Source organism: Aquarana catesbeiana, linkage group LG03, assembly GCF_042186555.1.
Source record: "Aquarana catesbeiana isolate 2022-GZ linkage group LG03, ASM4218655v1, whole genome shotgun sequence".
In the NCBI taxonomy this organism is placed as follows: Eukaryota; Metazoa; Chordata; class Amphibia; order Anura; family Ranidae; genus Aquarana; species Aquarana catesbeiana.
In genome coordinates this window covers 379,756,287-379,777,790 of record NC_133326.1, presented here as the reverse complement: position 1 = coordinate 379,777,790, position 21,504 = coordinate 379,756,287, and the positions used below count along the sequence as shown (strand labels likewise).

The following is a 21,504-nucleotide window of genomic DNA, read 5'->3' as shown; positions in this document are numbered from 1 at the left end:
AGCTACATAATTAGGAGTTTGACAAAAAACAAAACATTCTAAAAACACACGTCACTCAAGTTCAAGATACTGAACAAATATTCTTTGGCCCTAATGTGATGGAACAAAAAAAAAACAAAAAAACAAAAAAAAAACAAAAAAAAAAAAAAAAAAGCTATGGTAATACAACGAAGATAAATTTTAGGTGGGGAGAACTAACCTCTTCGTCTTTTTTTCTTTTCTCCATCCTCTCCAATTTCTCCATCTTCATCGTCATCCTCATCTGATCCACTATCTTCAGAACCAGAAATTTCCTCTCCTAACAAATTGAATAGATTTTATGAAACAGTGGGCCTCAACAAAAAACAGCTATAAAATACCTTATGTAAGTGCTTTACCATTCACTTGCTTTGTTTAGCACCATCTGAAGGACAACACTGCTGGAGTACAGGTCCGCTTTGTCTTTGTAGCTTTACTTGTGAAAGATTTACATTAATCTCATTTAGTTCTATTTAACCTGTCTGATTCGGAGTCTTCAGCTTAAAGTGATTGTAAACCCTCATCTTGTAAAACAACCCACTCAGTTTACAATAGAAATGAAAGGCAAAACATTTGTGTATGGATATAAAAAAAAAAAAAATAATAGGATTTTGATAACAGCTTACCTGGAAAATCATTTTCTTGGAGTACATTATGGGACACGGAGCCTTAAGTAATAACTTAATAGTATATAGGCACCTTCAGGTGATGGACACTGATATACCCAATCCAGGAAGTTCACTCCCTATATAACCCCTCCTCCTTCCAGGAGTACCTCAGTTTTTGTAGCAAAGCAATATACTTAAACCCCAAAAAGATGGGAGGGATCTCTGTGTCTCATGATGTACTCCAACAAAAGGATTTTACAGGTAAGCTGTTATAAAAAAATCCTATTTTCTTTATCGTACATCATGAGACACAGAGCCTTAAGTAATAACTTAATGGGACGTCCCATAGCAATGCTACTTGAGGGGAGGGAGACACAACCGGCAGGGTACTCCCAGACATGAGGACCTATACTGCTGCCTGCAGCACACTGCGCCCGAAGGCGATATCCTCATACCTCCTTACATCCACTTAATAAAACTTGGTGAATGTATTCACTGAAGACCAAGTTGCGGCCTTACAGATCTGAGCCATGGAGGCCTGGTGACGCACTGCCCAAGAAGCACTAACCGCCCTGGTAGAGTGCACTTTGACTTGAAAAGGGAGAATCTTACCCCTTAAATTATAAGTCTGAATTATAACTTGCCAAATCCACTTAGCGACAGTGGATTTCGGCGCTGCCTATCCTTTCTTAGGACCCTCTGGCATGATAAATAAGACATCAGTCTTTCTAATCTGAGCAGTTGTCTTTAAATAGATTTTCACTGCTCTTACCACATCAAGACAATGGTGTGACTTCTCCTCCCTGGAACATAGTTTTGGAAAAAACTATGGCAGGACAATATCTTGGTTCAGGAGAAAACCTGAAACCACTTTTGGCAAAAAGTCTAGACGAGGGCGTAACACCACTCTGTCTTCATGAATAATCAAGTATGTCTCTTTACAAGAAAGCGCAGCCAATTCCGAAACCCTTCTTGCTGAGGATGTAGAAACCAAGAACACCAGCTTCCTTGTCAGAAGGACTAAGGGAATATGCTGTTCGGTTCAAATGTTTGTCTGTTTTTGTAACACTGACAAAACTAAGTTGAAGTCCCAAGGGTTCAAAGGAGGTTTGACTGGCGGATTAGGCCGCATCACCCCTTGCATAAAACCCCGGACTAAAGAATGTGTAGCAAGCGGGCTTTGAAATAAGACCGATAAAGCTGAGACTTGGCCTTTAATAGTACTCAAGGCCAACTTCATCTCTACGCCTAATTGTAGAAAGGCAAGAATTCTGCCTATGATATATTTGCAAGGGTGCCAACCCTTGGATTCACACCAGGAAACATAAGCCCTCCAGACCCTATAATATATAGTTCTGGAAGCTGGCTTCCTTGCATTAATCAGGGTAGAGATAACTGACCTGGAAAGCCCACGTTTCTTCAGAATGTGGGTTTCAATAGCCAAGCCGTTAAATTTAGAGACCTTAAGGTAGGATGGAATTTCGGTCCCTGTGAGAGCAGATCTGGCCATAGTGGGAGGGACCATGGAGACTCCACTGCCATCTTTATGATTTCTGCATACCATGACCTTCTGGACCATGCTGGTGCTACCAGAATTACCGGCTTTCTTTCCAGCTTGATCCTGCAAAGAAGTCGAGGCAGCAACTGAATAGGGGGGAATGCAGAGATCAGTGCGAACTGATCCCACAGGTTCACCAACGCATCTGTTTTCCGAATGCGAGTGGATACCTTGTTCTGGCCACAAAGTTGACGAACTTCATGTTGAATCTGGACGCTAGAAGATCTACGTCCAGAGTCCCTCATCTTTGGCAAATAGTCCAAAAAATGTTGGGGTGAAGAGACCATTGCCCCTGGAATAACTGCTGGCGACTTAAGTAGTCTGCCTGCCAAGTCTCTACTCCCGGAATGAAGACTGCCGATAGGCACGGAACATTCCTTTCTGTCCAAGTTAGAATATGGTTCACCTCTCTCTGCACTGAGAGACTCTTGGTGCCCCCTTGGTGATTGATATAGGCCACAGCTGTGGCATTGTCGGATTGGATCCTGACAGGACAATCCCGTAACCTGGAAGTCCAGGCCTTTAGAGCCAGACGCACTGCCCGCATCTCTAGGATATTGATGGGCAAGGTTCTTTCAGCTCTTGACCACTGTCCCTGGTAAGTTGTCTTTTCTAGTACTGCTCCCCAGCCTGAAAGGCTGGCATCTGTCGATGCCACTTTCCAGATAACTGGTCTGAAGGATTTTCCTTTCAGCAGATTCTGGGTTAGTAACCACCAACTGAGGCTTTGGGGCACTCTTGGGGACAGCCGCATTGACAAGTCTAAAGCTTGAATTGTTTTGTGCCGCATTGGCAAGCCTAAAGCTTGAATTGTTTTGTTCCAAGTAGACAGGATACTATTTTGCAACAGTCTTGAATGGAACTGGGCATAGGGAAGCGCTTCAAATGAAGCCACCATCTTTCCTAGCAACCCCATGCAAAGGCGAATGGAGGGATCGCCTTTTGACCTGACCATCCGCACCAGCTCTCTTATGGAGTTGATCTTTGAAGAACACCTTTTTCTGGGCTGTGTCTATGATCAGACCCAATTACTCCATCCCTGATGTCGATAGACGCCAGAAGTTCTCCTCCTAATAGGATAGAAACTACTGACCTGATCGTCTCAATGCGAAAGGAGCGGATCTTCAGGAACCGATTTAGATTTTTTAGATCTAGAATGGGTCTGACATCTCCATTTGGCTTTGGTACCATAAAAAGGTTTGACAGAGTTTGTCTTTTTTCTGGATCTTTGGGAACGCTTGACCTCAGGAAACGAGACGGTGGAAAGTCCCGAAATTCCAGTTTGTACCCCAGCATTACCGTGGAGATGACCCATCTGTCCTGAATTTCCTCTTGCCAGACTTCTGAAAACTGCAGAAGTCTTCCCCCCACCCTGGCGAGGGGGGGTGCCTCTTCATGATGAGGCTTTAGCATTCTGCTTTGCAGGTTTCCGGCCCCAGGACTTCCTTTGAGTCTGGGCCTGACCCTAAGGTTTTCCTCTAGAGTCTGACGGCTGAGGCCGTCGCCACTGCCTAGAGGCGGAAGCCCCTGGCACAGGAGAAAGAGCCAGTTTAAATGAAGGGCGTTTATACTTTCTTTTGACTGGCAAAAGAATACTTTTCCCACTGGAAATTGTTTTGATATATTTGTCCAAATCATCCCCAAATAGCCGCTCCCCATGAAAAGGGAACCCAGTTGCTTCGGCTGACCAATTTTTTAACCACAGGATTCTACATAAGCGTAAGGTGGGACGCCTGGTGAACAGAATCTTTAATGGCATCTATGGCAAAGCATAATGCTTTTGGTAGTTTGGCCAATTCCCCGGCTTGTTGTGCAGGAACCTCTTTAAGGGCCTGTCTAAATTGGTCCTTTAGGGATTGACAGACGCCTAGTGAAGCGACTGCAGGCTGAGTAACGGCACCTGCCAAGGAAAAAGCAGGTTTTAACTGGAATTCCAACCTTTTATTTGTTGGATCCTTAAGCATTTGTGCATTGTCTCCCGAACAAGTTAGACTTTTATTCACACTGGAAATCGCAGCGTCAACTGCTGGTACCTTCCATTTTTTGGTGAATTTCTCCTCCATGGGATAGAGAACTGAAAATGTCTTTGGAGGTAGAAAATGCTTATCCAGGTGATCCCATTCAGCATAAATAAGCTGTTCTAGTAATGCATGGATGGGAAACGCATGCAAAGGCTGTGAAGGTTTTAAAGAACCCAAGGAAGAAACCGAGCTTTCAGGAGACTCCGTTAGGGGTAGCAAGAAAGTAGAACAAACCATCTCCGTAAGAGATTGTATCAGCAACTTCTCAGATTGTGAGGCTGAACAAGGTTCATCTACCATATTTTCCTCCACAGAGGAATCATCGGTTTGTCTTTCCTCCTGATCGGCTGAGGGTAATACCTCATTCTGTGCCCACTGTTCCCCTTGCAAAGGGTCTGAGGTAGGGGAGGGGGATCTAGCACGCTTCTTATCCATTTGAATGATGGATGCGATTAAAGACTCTAATCTTCCTTCCAGGGCCTGCAGGGAGGAGGAAAGGACATCTTCAGTCGCGTATACAGGGGCTGAACTGTGAGAAGCAGCTGCATCAAGTTGTTCCGATGGCTCACCCTGGCTTGCCATAATTGGCATTTCAGGTGAGGATGACAGTGTGGAGATACGACTGGAACTCCTAACGCCTGGGGGTGAAATACTTGTTTTTTTGTGGTGTCTTTTTTGGTACCCATAGCCCTAAGCACAAAAGCAGAGGCACTATTAAGTTGCACTATTTGCTGAACATAGTCATGACAGAATGATGCCGCTATTAAGTTCAGCCTAGTGCTGGGAACAAAGTCCTTCCTGTATCAGGAATGCCAGTTTGAAACCCTTACATGCCCCACAGCTCTTGTGTCCCGTGTGCAGCCTGCTTGCTCCTCCTCGTCAGCCGAGGAGAGACTGCTCCAGCCGTCTTTTTATTATCCTGTTTGCCTGGCGTGCGTCCTCGTGGACGTTGCACGGCGCTGCGTCTCCAAAAATCCGCCCCCCCCTCTTTAGTTTTGAAAATGTTCCCGCGCAGGCAGCTTTCATGTCTACAGACCCAACTCGAGAGGGGGGGGGAGCCAGAGCCCCTGGCACCAGCCAGCATAAGGAAACAACAGATGGAACAAATTTCGGGACCTCCACACCCCCCACGGCAGGGGGGGAGGGGTGTTTTACAAGGGGGTACACCGCTGATGTTTCCCTAACCCTCTGTCCCTTCAGGGGGAAGAAAAGAGCATTTTGGCAGATCTCTTACCTGAGAGAAATCCCCCTGCATAAGCTGCTGCGGCCACACACAGACTGACACTGATGCTTTACAGTGAAGACAACAGATTAAGGTATGTGCATAGACTCCCTCTAGTGGAGAATTAAGGCATGACAGCGTTTTTTTTCCCCCTTACAGAAGAAAGCATAGGTGGACTATTTAGTTCCTAAGTTTCTTCCCTTACCTTATCCCTGCCACAGGATTTGCTGAATTAACAGGCAATCCAACCTTCACCCATCACGGCGAGCTGCGTTTAGCAAACCTTCAAGGACCGGGTCCCTTTTTATCGGGGTTCCACTCCCTTGGACCTGTAAAAAGCACTCCACAAGGAAAGCTTTAGGTAATGTAGCATGACCAAAGCCCTGGATCCTGGGGCCCAGCCCTACAAAGAGAGGCGTTACAGGCAAAACCTCGTGCTTCGGATACAAGGCCCAGGTACCATCCACTTTGGCCTCAGTGGCACTTTGGATGGATCTGGTCTATGGAAGCTATTTAAAAATCCAGCTTGGATCCCTCCTGGAGCTCCTCAGAGCACATCTTCACTCGTGACCAACACACAGACACTGGCGAAAAAACTGAGGTACTCCTGATAGGAGGAGGGGTTATACAGGGAGCGAACTTCCTGGATTGGGTATACCAGTGTCCATCACCTGAAGGTGCCTATATACCATTAAGTTATTACTTAAGGCTCCGTGTCCCATGATGTACGATAAAGAAAAAAACATTATAGATACCGTTTTTTTCTCTCTTTTTTTTTAATAAGTGATCACATTACCTCGATTCTCAGCTACATAAGAACCGGGGGGAGGAGAAACAGCAGCACACTGATTTTCCCAGTGAAAGGCTTTGAGATTGAGAGCCCATTACCCTTGTTCCAAAAGCTGAAAAAGCTGACAGCTGAAAAAGTCTACCTGAAAATTTTCCATACCTGGGATGAGAAAAACAGACAGGGCTGGAACAAGCAGTTCTGCCAAAGAGAGAATCAAAGAATTAAATCCACTTTTCTTTCCTACTTCTGGTGCCTCATTGATGATTAATGAAGGCCAATGATGCAGGAGGCCCAGGCCTGTGAAGGGAGAGACTAAAGTTAGTCCAGGGGCCAAAGATCCTGGACAGAAAGAAGCTCAAATGTCAGGCTCAGGCAGTTTAATTGGTGAGTTGGTTCTTGTGACAATTTACAAAAGTATGCACTATCTGCTGAACATTGACTGACAAGGACATGGAGAACTGGTCGTTTAACAGAGATCATCCAGGTTTACCATAACATGAATACCCGGAGCAGAGCTATGACCAGGGCAAGCCCACAGCAAAATGTCGATAGTGCTGGTGAGGAAAAAGGGAGGCAACAACCAAGCTAGCCATGACCTATGTCATGTGAAACTTTTGAACCCACAGAAACAAGTCAAGTTGGCCAATCTGGATCAATTTGCTTTGGAAACTACGACCAGGTTTGAATAAAAACCCCTGAAGACCTTCCTTGTTAGGAACTGGGGTAATGACCCCCTAAGAAATGAACTGATGAATAGCAGCAAGAATATCTCTCCATCTTTGTGGGGCAAATTCAAACACATGAGGCAAGGAGGAATCCGAAACTCCAGTTTGCTGCCCTTAGAAATGAAACTGGACCCAAACGCTTGGAAAGCCCAAGTGGGGGCAACCCTTCATTTGGAAAAGGGCTCCAGACTTAGAAATTTGAAATCCATAAAAAAATCTTCTGACAAAGAGCTTTTCCAGACTTAAGCTGGCCATACACACATTAGATTTTTTATTCAACCTGACTGGATGCAGGCGATGTTTGCCTGACAATTTTCCGTGTGCCTCCTTGATTTTTCAATAGAAGGACGTTGGAAAGAATGGCTTCCACAGGGCCACCCGCAGATAGAATTTAAGCCAGTTCAATAGGAACCAGCCAAACTTCACTAAGTTTATGGACATCCTTAGACTTGAAACTGGAGCCCTGAGATGAAGAAATTTTTTTTTCCTAATTTTAAGAGCAGAAGGCCTACCCGCAGGTGCCCAAGCCTTTTTCTGGGGGAGGAAAGTACTCTTACCCGCTGTGAACTCCTTGATGTACTTGTCCAGGGTGGGACCACACAGGCATTATCATTTGAAGGACAGCTGCTGGAGGTGCTTTTGTCCAGGAGTTCTGTCAACTAGCAATTGAGCCAAAGGATCCTTGGCACATTGACAGAGAGGAGGCTCATCCTGAAAATCTGGCAAAATGTATCCACCAGGCTGTTTACCCAGTAGTGTAATTCCAAGGGTAAGCGCTCCAAGTGGTGTGAATGGAGGGATTCGTTAGGATTCATCTAAGATCTTGGGGCATGCCCCTAGTCCAGGCAGCAAGAGTCTGCAGGGGCCATGAACGCAACTATGAGTTGCAAAGAAGAGCCTGCCAAAAAAAAACAGGAACCTAAAATACAGGATTAACAGGGGCCGTTGGTGTCTTGTGAACCCACATTTCTGGAACAGCCACAGGGACCATCCGCTTCTGTAGGAAACCCTTCTCAATATGACATTGCTGAGCAAAGGGGCTGAGGTCTAGCATTGTGAAAAAAAAAAAGGAGCACATAGTGTGTCAATAAGGGTAGCAATGGTATCTTTAAACTGGTTCTTCAGTCATCTTTTGAATAGTTAAAAGTCAGCAGCTTCAAAAACTGTAGCTGCTGACTTTTAATGAACAGACACTCACCTGTCCCAGGATCCGGTGCTGTCCAGCATACTGTGGACAGCCGGTTGTGACTGCTTGTGGCTCCACAGCCAGCTGCTCACTGGGACCTGTGACATGTCCCAGAAGGCTGCGGGGGGGGGGCAAACTTCTTGGATCGCTGTGGCGATCAGACCGGAAGTGGGAGCGGGTACCTGTAAAAACAAGCACCCGCTACCCCCCCCTCAAATAAAAATTATTTGTGCCAAATGTGGCAGAAGAGGCGGGTAGAAAAGGAAGAACGGAACTTCCTCTTTTGGCTGAAGTTCCGCTTTAGGCTTTGATGAGACCTTAGTCAAAAACATCTCATTCTGATCCAACTCCTCCAGGCTAGAGGAAAGATCATTCTAGTCTACCTCCATCCAAGGCATTAGCCATAAGAGCAAAATCAAAGGCTGACACAGGAGGGAAAACCGAAGTCCTAACCATGAGAATGCCCCAAAGGAAGCAATATGGCACATTCATACACAGTGAAGTGACCAAAATCACATCCATGCAACAGAGGCCAGAAAAATACTATCTCCAATTTTTAAAAGTCAGTGCTTCAGCTTCATGGCTGCAACACAACGTTTAAAGTCTTGCAGCTTCCAATACAGCCATATGCCCCCTAAGTGGCAGCACCCTGGGTCAGAAAGGGTGCAAGCCCTCTAACCTAGTTGTTTTCTTCTAGGTCTGGGAAGGTTTAATAGGTACCAGCCCTATCCTGGCCTTGCACTCCAAGATGGGCAAATCACCAAGGAGTCTTTAGGGACAGGGCTCCATCAGCAGCAGATCACGGTCCTGGACATTTATACCAGCCTGTTGGTATCTCAAAATAATGTGCCGAGGTTTTTAAATTTTTTATTAAAATACCAAACATGTTATATTTACCTGCTCTGTGCAATGATTTTGCACAGGGCAGCCCCGATCCTCCTCTTCTGGGGTCCTCCACCAGCGCTCTTGGCTTCATCCCTCCGAGTGCTATGGCGGTACTTGCGCATGCTCGCTCCCGAGCCCTGCTATGTGTGTCCATAAGACACCCAGAACAATGCAGCAAGGTAAAAAGCCTTCTGCCATTAAACCACATTGAGGGGAATGTTGGCATTAAAGAGGTAAGCTTCTCTCAGAAGCGAGAAGATGTCCATCACCTAATGACACTAGCAAAATAAAAAATGGAGGTTTGTTGGGAGTGGGAAGGGTTATATAGAGGCTGTCCCTGCAGGTTTCGTTTTGCCAATAACTGATCACCTAAAAATAGCTGCATATAACCCATGGTTATAATTAAAAATCTGTGTCCTGTACTGTACGATTAAGAAATTCAGATTCCTAAATATTTCCAGTTGTGGTTTATTGTCTTTAAAAGGCACCATATAGCACAAAGAAGTCTGGGAGCACATCATCGAAAGGGACATTTCTGAAAGCTGCCCATCTCCAATCTCCTTGAACATTCGTATCAGTCAAACATTACCTTCATCAAGTTTCTTTTTGAGTTCTTCAATTTCCTTCTGAAACTGGCGCAAAAGGGCATCTTTAGGATCTTCATTGATTCTGGCCTTATTTTTGATATTTTTTGCTCTGTTTGCATAACGGAGAGTGCTGATTGTCTCATCATAGTTGTAATCTGCAGGACCGATATTTGCGCACTGTAAAGTACATAAATGGATTGCAAATCATCACTAAAAAAATATGTGTAATGTTTTCTGACTGGCTTGTTTTCTCTATAAAATATCACAGTAATTTATCAATACCCCTCAGATGCTGACAACTCTGTAAAGAATAATGATCAGGTATATACACTGTGAAACAATATCGCCTGAATACTAGGTACCTTTGATTTTTTTTTTACATTTTCAAATATGTCTTAAGTGTTCATGGAAACATTTTACCAATTACTGCAAACTTAGGAATTCGGAACCATGTAAAGTTGAAAAGAGATCATTTACGCACTCATTTAATGCAGTCTTGTATGAGCTATAGTGTTACAGGCAGCATAATTTGTTGGACACTTAATACTAAGAGGACCTAATGCACACTGAAGAATAATGAATGAAGATATATAAATGAATTAAATTCATATTAAAAAAACTGGAAAAAAAATGTTTCATGACTTGTCCAAATCACAACTTCAATTTTTCACAACTACGTATAAGAGGAAACCTGTGCCTTCTCCTGAAAATTCTAGTTGTCTGGTTGCCATGCACGATCACTGACTTCAACACATTCAAGCAAATGACTTGCGTTCAGTAATTTAAGGTCACAGAGAAAACAGGTATTCTTTGTTCAGGGTCCATCTTGCATCAGAATAGTAGCAAAGTACCGTAGCTAACATTTTTAGAAAGAATTCAGCTTGGCACCCTTCATAACTCTTCCAAAACATGTTATCTTAAATGGCTTGACAACAACAATGGGGGGGGGATTCCTCCCACTGATACCATATATGTTCCACTATTCTTTCTACTGACGCCAACCATAGGGCATTATTCCTACCTGGACTGACCACAGGTGCAAGGTAATTTTTTACTCAACTCCAAATGGCCACAGTCTGATCTCCTTAAAGTCTTTAGGACAGTGAACTGGCTCTTTGCTTAGAAAGTTTGAAGAACCCTATTCAAGAGTATACCTGGAACACAAAATAAACCTAAGTATCTGCAGCCTTCGTGGGGACTATTCAATGTATTGGCAATAGTATGCTCATCTAAATGCTTTGAGGCATCAAGTGTTATTACGAAAAAGGTCACCTTCCAGTAAAATGACTGGCTACAATGTTATTAGAGAAAACTCAGCCTGCCAGAAAAGAAAGCATACAAGAGTTTATCTAATGTCATCTACAAAAAAAGTAAAAAATAGGTTTGAAGTACTGAGTAGAGGGCAGCACTTGCAAATTTAGTAGGTGTTGAGCTCTGCAGCTGGTTGTGAACATCTGATTACCACAACCTTGCTTTTGTCATATGGAAATATATAAAGGAACAGATTATCAGGTGTTCTCAACTAGCTGCAGAGCTGCTGACCATCTTCTTGACAAATGTCAGACTCTAGTTGCAATCCACCATTTCCTGCTCTGCAGGATATTTTCCACCTATCACATGATTTTTTCCTTTTCCCCCATAATGAGTTTTATTGAAATCACTTTATAGATACAGCCAAGATATAAATGGACATATTCAGAGTGTATTTTCAACAACAATACAGCCAAAATATCACAATTATCACAATTATCAACAATGTAAAAAAGAAGCAAAATATCTGCCCCGCAGGATCTGCAGATGCAATGGGTGGACGAAATGGTGTACTTGGGGGTACGCGTCTCGAGAGACGCATCCAGCTTTATCCCCTTAACCTAGACCCGGTGGTCCAAGTAGTCAAGGCCAAACTCAAAGCTTGAGAGAACCTTCCTCTATCCCTATCAGGCCGCATTAACTTAATTAAAATGAAAATCATACCTAAATTTACATACCTATTTCGTAATTCCCCACAATGGATACCTTGCTCATTTTTCACGAAATTGAACCAAATTTTCTCCTCCTTCCTCTGGGGTCCAAATCCCCCTAGATTTAAACTCTCCACACTAAAGCGTCCGGTGTCGCGGGGGGGCTGGAAATATTTTCTGGCAGGCCAGCTGGTCACGGCAGTTTGGTGGCTAGTACCGGATGCGTCCAACCCCGCTGCGGTTCTGGAGGCTGCGGTGGTTCGCTCTGTGGAAGCCCTTACACATTTACCCCTTTGAGGTCCCAAGGCTCCATATGATTTGACCACCTCCATGCACACGACTAAGGGCCTGGAGGGCAGGAATGGAACTTGAGAAGTTCCCACGAAATGCAGTCTCCCCGCACACCCCCCCCTTTGGGACAACCCTACCCTACCCCATCTCTACTCATTACCAGACCCTAAAATATGGGCCAAATGCGGTATTAAACTGATATCTGACCTCGCCACCGGTACCGCCATACACCCCTTCAATCACCTGGTATCCCAATACAATGTGCCTCCCTCGCATCTATTTCGCTATATGCAACTGTCTCATGCGTTTAAAGCCCAAATAATGCCCAACGACACGCAAATAGTGCAATCCGATCTGGAGAGGGTCACAAGATATGAATGCACAAAGAAACCGACCTCAGTCCTTTATGCACATCTCCTCAGAGTTTCCTCTCCAGATCTGTCAAAGCTCTGGCAGCGATGGACACAGGATATCCCGACACTAGACTCCGAGGATTGGGAGGACATGTGGGAATTCCCCTTCAAAATCCTGGTCTCACTTCGAGACCGTCTCATACAATACAAAATATTACATCGGGCATATCTCACCCCATATAGATTGCATAAGATGAGAACCTCCCTGTCCTCGGAGTGTTGGAGATGTACTGGGGATCCAGGTGATTTTATACACATTTTCTGGTCCTGTCCAGCAATTAAAAACTACTGGTCAGAAATACTATCTGTAATACAAGAAGTGGTGAGAACAGATATAACCCCAACCCCGCAGATCTGCCTTCTAGGTTTAGTGGAAGAATTAGCCCCCAGGATAGCAGAGAGAACCCTCATAGGGCTCCTGCTCTTTTATGCAAGGAAAATGATCACTCTCTGCTGGAAAAAACGTGCCCCGCCATCCATATTGTTATGGAAAACACATGTCAATAAAGTACTACCACTCTATAAGGAAACCTATCAAAATAGGGGATGCCCCAAAAAATATGAGAGAATGTGGGCCAAATGGCTAGCTGAGGCCTCCACGGCAACCGCAGACTGATTGAACAGGTACATAATACCACTCTACGGGAGAAAGTGATATTGCTACATTGGTTGATTTTATGGTAATGTAATCTCTGAAATGGGTTTATTTGATATCTAATACTGTCCCTTGGGTCTCAACTGATAAATCTGATGAAATACTTTAATTGAGCAGGAGCCAATACCGCACTAGGTTTGTTTGTTGTTGTTCTTTTCTTTCGGACATGCTACAGCTGTATGATATTAATGCTGGATGCAGCCCAATGGCCGGCTGGCACTGACTCCTGCGTGGGTCTAGTCCCAATGCTGTGGCAGGTTTAATGTTGTTAATTGTTTGTATGTCTTATACTCAATAAAAAGATTTTCAAAAAAAAAAAGAAGCAAAATATCTGGGTTCTGAACAGGGGTTACTACCATCCCTGAAAGATCGACCAGACCCAGGAAAAAGCTTGTATTGACTCCCATTTTTCTCCTCAACAATCCAAGCATCTAACAGAAACCTTTGGTGCCCTCAGCGGGACAAAAATTGGCCCCTTTGTGGAGGGGCCCGGGGATGTTACGTTGTCTCAATCATAAAAGGACTATGAGTGAATAATTTGTAAAGGAAGGAAGGGAGGACAGGGGTAGTGGCAAGGGCTCGAAAACAAAATTGCCCCCATTAGGAATGGGTGGTCTTAGGGAGCTGTATCCAGATTGTTTCAAAAAGTAGGGGAACCTGGATTAGGCACATCCTGATGGTCTAGGGACAAAGAAAAAGGGAGATAGAAAGAGAATGAGGAACAAGAAAGAAGAAAAAAAAAAAAGGGAGGGGGAAGGGGAGGAATGAGGGGCCGGATGGAGGTCGTAAGTGATTGGGGAAAAAAAGAAGAGAAGTTTCCTCCGTGGGCCTCCCTCCTCTCCTCGAGGCCGAGAACACTGTCATGTCAGAGGTCACTTACGGCTGTTATCAATTGAGGGTTAGACAGCTCCATGTACCATGGGAATACCATCCCAAAGATAGGACCATGCATGTATCCAATGAACATGGAAGAATCAGTTACTTGGGTCTCTCAGGTTTTGATATGAGGACGTCTCCACAAAGTGCATCCAACAGGCCCAGGCACATGAAAATTTAGTCATCTTCTGGATTTTTCCTGTCTTTAGCTAAACACGGATTATGAATTAAAAATCACACCTTATGACGAAAGCTAGGCTTAGTATTGTCATACCTAGTAACCTTCAAAACACTGCAGCTACAGAATACTACTGAGTAACCTCCTAGGCCCAAACAAAACAACATTAACAAAATACATTACTTGAAGGGAAAGTGAACACTGATGGACAATTTTAAATTTCCACTGCAGAGATGATAGGCCTGTAACATGTATAATGGCATTTACCATCATTGTCTTGGAATTCCCTCCCAGTGAATCCTGCAACAGTCGTGTAAGTTTGGAGTTCCTATATGGCACGTGAGTGCTCTTCCCATCAACCAGGGCGGAGATGACGTTTCCCAGGGTGGAAAGTGACAAATTAATTTTTGTGGCTTCTTTCAGTCTTTGTCCGGTTGCTCCTGTCTTTGTTTGTCTTTCAGAACCCTGAGTTGAAGAAAACAGTTATCGTTAGCAGCGTGTAATGCACCTTTTCCAATTCAGTGCTTTGTTTTTCTTAGCATATCTCTGAGCACATAAAGCATAAATATGCAGGCACATAATGCTATACATAATACAAAAGAAAAAAATGTATTTATTTCATTGCCACTGTGTTTGCTAGTATTGTTTCATTGATGGCATCCTCAAATATGTGGTGGTGACAGCAAGTCCATTGATTTATGTCATGATATACCCAAATTATCTGCTATCAGGTTTGGAATTCAATATCACAGAAAGTGATCAGATGGTTTTTCTACACACAAGTATTTCTGTTCATGGAGAAGCATTATGTATAATAAAAAATTATGGACCATAATCAACTGTTACACTTTTCAAGTTTTCATTTGCCTAGTATTTTTAGGTCACTACCTAGAAGCCAGTTTACTCATATTGGGGTTGCATGGGCTATGGGGGTACCTCATCCTTTATGATATTTTAGAACATAGGACTGATGTGACGGACTTTAAACGGTACCAGTGAAGGACATCGAAACAAAATAATACTAAATAAGTTTATTACAAAATTATTTAAAAATTATTTTTCAAGTGAAATCAATTCAATTATATGGTTCTAATCAATATGACCTCCAATCAATATGATCGGTCATTAGTAAATTTATAGATCTCTGTTAGTACAATGTCAAGATGTCAACGCGTTTCACATCTTTGCTTCATCAGGACCTTACATTTTTTACTTTAAAACAGAGATCCTGTTCAAAAGAAAAAAGAGCACAAACATTATTTGCATTTTGATATATCAACCAATTAGGTCAGAAGACGTACATTGAGGGCTACTTACATCTAGAAAGGAGCCCACAGTAAGTGACGTGCCAAGTGTCATAGGAGAGCAATCCGAAAGCTTGTATCTTCAGACAATAGGTAGATAAATATATATAATAGGAGCGATGGGATGACCATATGGTTCTATTCTGAAAAAAATATATACCAATAGACATAGGGCTGGTAGGTTGTATTGGGGGATGAGGTAAATGCTGAGTGAGGTATTAGCTGCAATTAGTGTGGTACTTACTAGGGATAAAATCCCAGAAGAAAAAAGGGGAGAAAAGAATTCCCTTCAGCCACGAATAGAGACCTGCAAGCCCTGCAGTTAATTCCTACCACCTCAACTGCAACACCTTGGTCGGGCAAGGGGCTAAAAAATCTGGGAGCAGGCGCGTACTTTCGGTTTGTTCTCGGCCGGGAATGTGGTTTGGCACATGTGCGGGATCAGGGACGGTGATTTTTGCCATTAGGGATGCCAATTTAAGACACTATGACCTGACAGCATCCTCACCTCCTCTCACCTGAAACATATAGCAATCAAGACACTGTTTTGGCGCCAACCACTGGCTATATTAGATCAATTGGTTGATAGAAGGACTGGTAGACGGTGCTGTGTTGTGTGGTGGGAACTAACCAAGGTGAGTGTAAGGTATATGCTGCTAATACACACATTACCAACGCTGTGTGGACGAGATTTGATTAACTCATTGGCTGCTTATAATTATTTATCTTATAGACTCTTTGGCTTGATCTAATGATTAGGATAAGAGGAGAGATGCTTGTTGTATAGTGATATTAACCGGGTATAAAGATGCTTTTTACAAGATAGACGAAGTGTGCATATTGTTGCAAACTACTTGAAGTGAATCCCTTTTTTTACTTGAACCCATATGTATATCTAGGAAATGGCACCATTGGTTCTTACAGTACTATCTTGGACTGTTTGCAGATCTCTAATAATATCTTCAAGGGAGATTAAAGGACTCTGGTTTGAACAGCACCATTGAGTAATATCTTTGATACTGTTGAGGTATACTCCTTTATATGTTTCTTTGCGAACATTTCAATAACCTGGATTTAGCACCTAGAACACTGACTATGCATTTTGTATGAATTATATAGGGGCAATGCTGGTGAATTAACTGCAGGGCTTGCAGGTCTCTATTCGTGGCTGAGGGGAATTCCTCTTTTCTCCTCTTTTTTCTTCTGGGATTTTATCCCCAGTAAGTACCACACTAATCGCTGCTAATACCTCACTCTGAATTTACCTCATCCCCCAATATAACCTACCAACTCCATGTCTATTGGTATATTTTTTTCAGAATAGAACCATATGCTCATCCCATCGCTCCTATTATATATATTTATCTACCTATTGTCTGAAGATAATAGCTTTCGGATTGCTCTCCTATGACACTTGGCAAGTCACTTACTGTGGGCTCCTTTCTATATACAAGTGGCCCTCGATGTCTGTCTTCTCCTAATTGGTTGGTATGTCAAAATGAATGTGTTGCACTCCCACCTAATCAAAACGCAAATAATGTTTGTGCTCTTTTTTTCTTCTTCTTTCTTTTGAACAGGATCTCTGTTTTAAAGTCAAGAATGAAAGGTCCTGAGGAAGCAAAGATGTGAAACATGTCGACCTATTGACATTGTGCTAACAGAGATCTATAAATTTAATAATGACCGATCAAATTGATTGGAGGCCATATTGATTAAAACCATATAATTGAATTGATTTTATTTGAAAAATCATTTTTTAATCATTTGTAATAAACTTTATTATTTTGTTTCGATGTCCTTCACTTGTACCGTTAAAGTCTGTCACATCAGTCCAATCTGCCTGTTTACTCATGTCAAGAGGATAGTTTCTAAAGCTGCTTTATTGGAAACTAGAATGGACAAGATTGAAAATAAATTGAAATGCAGTGGCTATCCCCTAATGCAGTGGTCATCAACCCTGTCCTCAGGGCCCACTAACAGTCCAGGTTTGCAAGATAACTGAAATACATCACAGGTGATATAATTTGCTGCTCAGTGACTGCAGTATTCTAGTCTGTATCTCCCCAAGGTAATACATAAAACCTGGCCTGTTAGTGGGCCCTGAGGACAGGGTTGATGACCACTGCCCTAATGTACTTAAAAAGGGAACAACTAGATCTCTCTAATGCTTGGTACACAGTCATTTCTTTTTTTCGTTCAACCCAGCGGAGTTTGCCATGTTAGTACAAGGATCTCCTCGCTGTTCTGACAGGGGGACCACCACGCCTCCCCCCTGTATGTAGTTGAGGCTACATACAGCACTGTGTTCCGGGTGCGAGCCAAGACTTTTTTGTCTCATACTTGTAATACGTACAGTTTATCTGATCGGTGTTCAGCCATTCATAAAAAGCGAAGTATTCTAGCAATAAATAGTCAGAGGTCATGACATCAGCCCACTTCTCTGACTTTGTATTAATTGCTATGAATAGCTGTGCGCCGCTCATACAGACTCCATTATGTTCTGGGTATGAGACAGGAAGGTCTGGGCTCGCACCTGGAACACAGTGCTGTATGTAGCCTCAGCAACATACAGTTTATACCGCAGATCCATCGGGCTCACATGTTAGTGAGGGACATAGTTTGTTTAGGGCAGCTTGCCCTAAACAAACTATATAAAGTGTAACAAAAGCTGGAGTTCAGCTTTAAAAACAGCCAAATGTAAAACTGTGCAGGCTAAGCTTTTGCAGAAAAAGTCTGGATGTTCAGATCTCAAGCAGTTTATACAGAGGGTAATCTCTGCCTATGTATTTCTCCAACATATGCTCTATTTTTATTATTATACAGGATTTATATAGTGCCAACAGTCTGCACAGTGCTTAACATAATGAAGGCAGACATTACAGTTACATTACAATTTGGTATTTTAATTGCGTAGGAGGGCTTTAGTTCTGCACACCTGTGACCCATAATCAGCTGACTGTGGGATAAAGTTCGCCGTCAGCTGACATCACTCAGCCAGTCCAGACTCTGGAGGGACCCCGACTTTAAATGTCAGAATTAGAGATGTAAAATTTCCAGAAAATTTGAAGCTTGGGAAGAAAAAAAAAACAAACAGTTTTTTCCGTTTTTTGGGGGGAAAAAACAGAAATTTTCGCAAAAATTGAAAAAAATGCTACATTACCAGTTTTTTGTCTTTTTAAGATTGAAAGTCAAAAATATAGTGTAGCCAAACAATTATCACAAACAGAATTTACTTTTTTATAATATTTATTTGTAACAAAGGGAGCAACAATCTCCTGAACTGCTTACTAGTTTATGTGGAACAGCCAAAAAGCCTCCACAAAACAAATTTTCAAAACCAAAAGTAACAATTTTTCATATTTCCTCTCCACAGTATTAAATAAAAATAAAAACCCCATTCTCATAAAAAGAATTGAAGATGGGGGAAGTGTTAAGAAGAGAGTGGGACTAAGTTTCAATGGACATTTAATCAGAATCATTTTCTGAGCTGAAATTGTCAGTATCCGTCTCTCCTTCTGTAGTTACTCTTTTTTGTCCGTCATCACAATTAGGAACTTCTAAAAACGTAAGGTTTGACCGGACCGGTTCTTGTTACAATAGCAGCACAGCACCTCCTAAAGGAAGAAATGCATACTGTTCTTGCATTGGAGGGTTCAGTTTGTTACCTAGGACTTGCTTGTCCTCAGTGCACAGAAATTAGAATAATCTGATATCATACATTTTTTTTAGAAATGATTTGGAAAATATTTGAACACTCTGTCTTAAAATATTGTATTCATCATGTTAAAATAAAATATTCCACTTTTTTTTTTTCTTTTTCCAATTTTTCCAATTTTTTGGAAAAAAACAAAAAAAAACTTTTTTTTTTACAGAATTTTTCCGGGCCTTCACATCTCTAGTCAGAATCCACCCAGATGGCTAACTGGCAGTTGGCTCAGCTTCACAGCACGTTGCCCATATCCTGAGCCAGTCACTCCCATCCCCCTCCACAGCCCAGAGCTGCAGTGAGGGCTGGAGGGGCAGAGCAGAGAGACAGTGACTGACAGTCCCCAGCTCTCTGTTCACTGGAAACTGAGAACTGAGCAATCAGCTGTTTGATCATTCAGGTCCCGGGCCTTAGAGACAGCGGGGGACAGATAACACATTTGGCCGATGCTGCATCCACTTAGGCGAGCGTTTGTATTTTTTAAATCCCACACTTGTCATTTAAAGGAAAAATGGAAAGGGTAGTTAGGCTATGTACAGATAATCTAAAGAATGCAAGGAACAAAAAAGATGCAACGGATAAAAACAATTTCATCGCAAAATAGCTTCATGAAGAACTAAAGGCAAAACTTTTTTTTCCATTTTGGAAAGAGTAAGGAAGGGTTATAACACCTGTGAGTTATGTTTTGCTACCTGTGTCCTATTCTGGAGATTTCCCTTCCCTTCCTGCCCCACAGCCACAACAGGAAGTGAGAGGAAACCCCTTCAAAGTGAGGGAATCCCTGGTTGTCACCAGATTTCCCCTCAGTTTCTCTTCTGGGGAAAACCCGAGATTTTGGATTTTCTTTCACCTTCACTTTTGGTGATAAAGGTAAACAAATAAAGAGAGTACATTTCCCTAACAGGGACACCTGAACGGTGTTCTAAACCCTCGCCACCCTATTTAAATGCTTGCTGACCGCCGGCTGTCAACTGACGGCCAGGCGGTGCAGCCCTCGTTGCGGGCGGGCGTCATATGACGGCCTCGCGTTCCCAGCCCACCAGGGGGCGCGCGCGCCGCCGACAGCAATCGCTCACGCCCGCCGTGTCACTGGCCACCCGGTGCGCGTGCCCGGCAGCCGCGATTGCCCGGTAACACAGCAGGACTGTGGATCTGTGTGTGTAAACACAGATCCACATCCTGTCAGGTGAGAGGAGACCGATGTGTGTTCCCAGCACAGAGGAAAACCGATCGGTCTCCTCACCTTGTGAGTCCCCGCCCCCTACAGTTAGAAACACTCATTAGAAACATAATTAACCCCTTCCCTGCCCCCTAGTGTTAACCCCTTCCCTGCCAGTCACATTTATACAGTAATCAATGCAGTGTATAGCACTGATCGCTGTATAAATGTGAATGGTCCCAAAAATGTGTCAAGTGTCCGATATGTCCGCCGCAATATAGCAGTCACGATAAAAATCGCAGATCGCCGCCATTACTAGTAAAAAAAAAAAATAATAAAAATGCTATAAATCTATCCCCTATTTTGTAGCTGCTATAACTTTTGCGCAAACCAATCAATATACGCTTATTGCGATATTTTTTTTTTTTTTTTACCAAAAATATGTAGAAGAATACATATCAGCCTAAACTGAAAAAAAATTTGTTTTAAAGAAAAAAAAACTGGATATTTATTATAGCAAAAAGTAAAAAATGAGTTTTTTTTTCAAACTTGTCACTCTTTTGTTTATAGTGCAAAAAATAAAAACCGCAGTGGCGATCAAATACCACCAAAAGAAAGCTCTATTTGTGGGGAAAAAATTATAACAATTTCATCTGGGTACAGTGTTGTATGACTGCGCAATTGTCATTCAAAGTGTGAAAGATGTGCTGAAAGATGAAAAATGGCTTGGGCAGGGAGGGGGTGAAAATGCACTGTATTGAGGTGGTTAAACAAAAAAAAAGTTTTGCCATCGGTTATACTTAAAATGCCTTCAATAGAAAAGTAGAGCTGCATTTTACTGCGCTTTACAGAACATAATAAAAGGCACTAAACCATTAACAGAATTACCCAATGAATGAATACTACAGGAAAACCAGCTGCAAAACCCTCAGTGGTAACTTAAAGTGTTACTAAAGTCAATAAAATAACAAACATGTTATACTCACCTGCTCTGTACAGTGGTATTGCACAGAGTGGCCCCCAATCCTCCTCTTCTTGTGTCCCTGGCGGCAATCTTGGCTCCTCCTCTTCTTATTCCGTCCCCATAGCAAGCAGTTTCCTATGGGGACACACTGTGCGTGCTCACTCCCGACCTGTGTGTCTATGAATCCGTGCTCCACAGACTAAGAGCCCTTTCACACTGGGGCGGTTTGCAGGCGCTATTGCGCTAATAATAGCAAACTGACCCGAAAGTGGCGCTGCTTGCATTCCAGTGTGAAAGCCCCGAGGGCTTTCACACTGGAGCGATGCGCTGGCAGGACGCTTTGCGGTGGTATTTAACCCTTTCTCGGCCGCTAGGGGGGGGTAAAACCGCCCCGCTA

At 43.0% G+C, this 21,504-nt stretch overlaps 1 protein-coding gene across 2 annotated transcripts in view; it reads right to left on the bottom strand.

Annotated features, from left to right (window-relative positions):
• KIF3A (kinesin family member 3A) overlaps positions 1-21,504 on the bottom strand; it is a 147,242-nt gene that overhangs the window by 69,072 nt on the left and 56,666 nt on the right. For both annotated transcript variants that reach the window (XM_073620672.1, XM_073620671.1), the window contains exons 7-9: positions 14,242-14,439; positions 9,603-9,777; positions 200-298 (exon numbers count right to left, since the gene is read on the bottom strand). In XM_073620672.1, the coding sequence (XP_073476773.1) occupies positions 200-298; positions 9,603-9,777; positions 14,242-14,439 (472 nt within the window). The remainder of the gene's footprint in view (positions 1-199; positions 299-9,602; positions 9,778-14,241; positions 14,440-21,504) is intronic.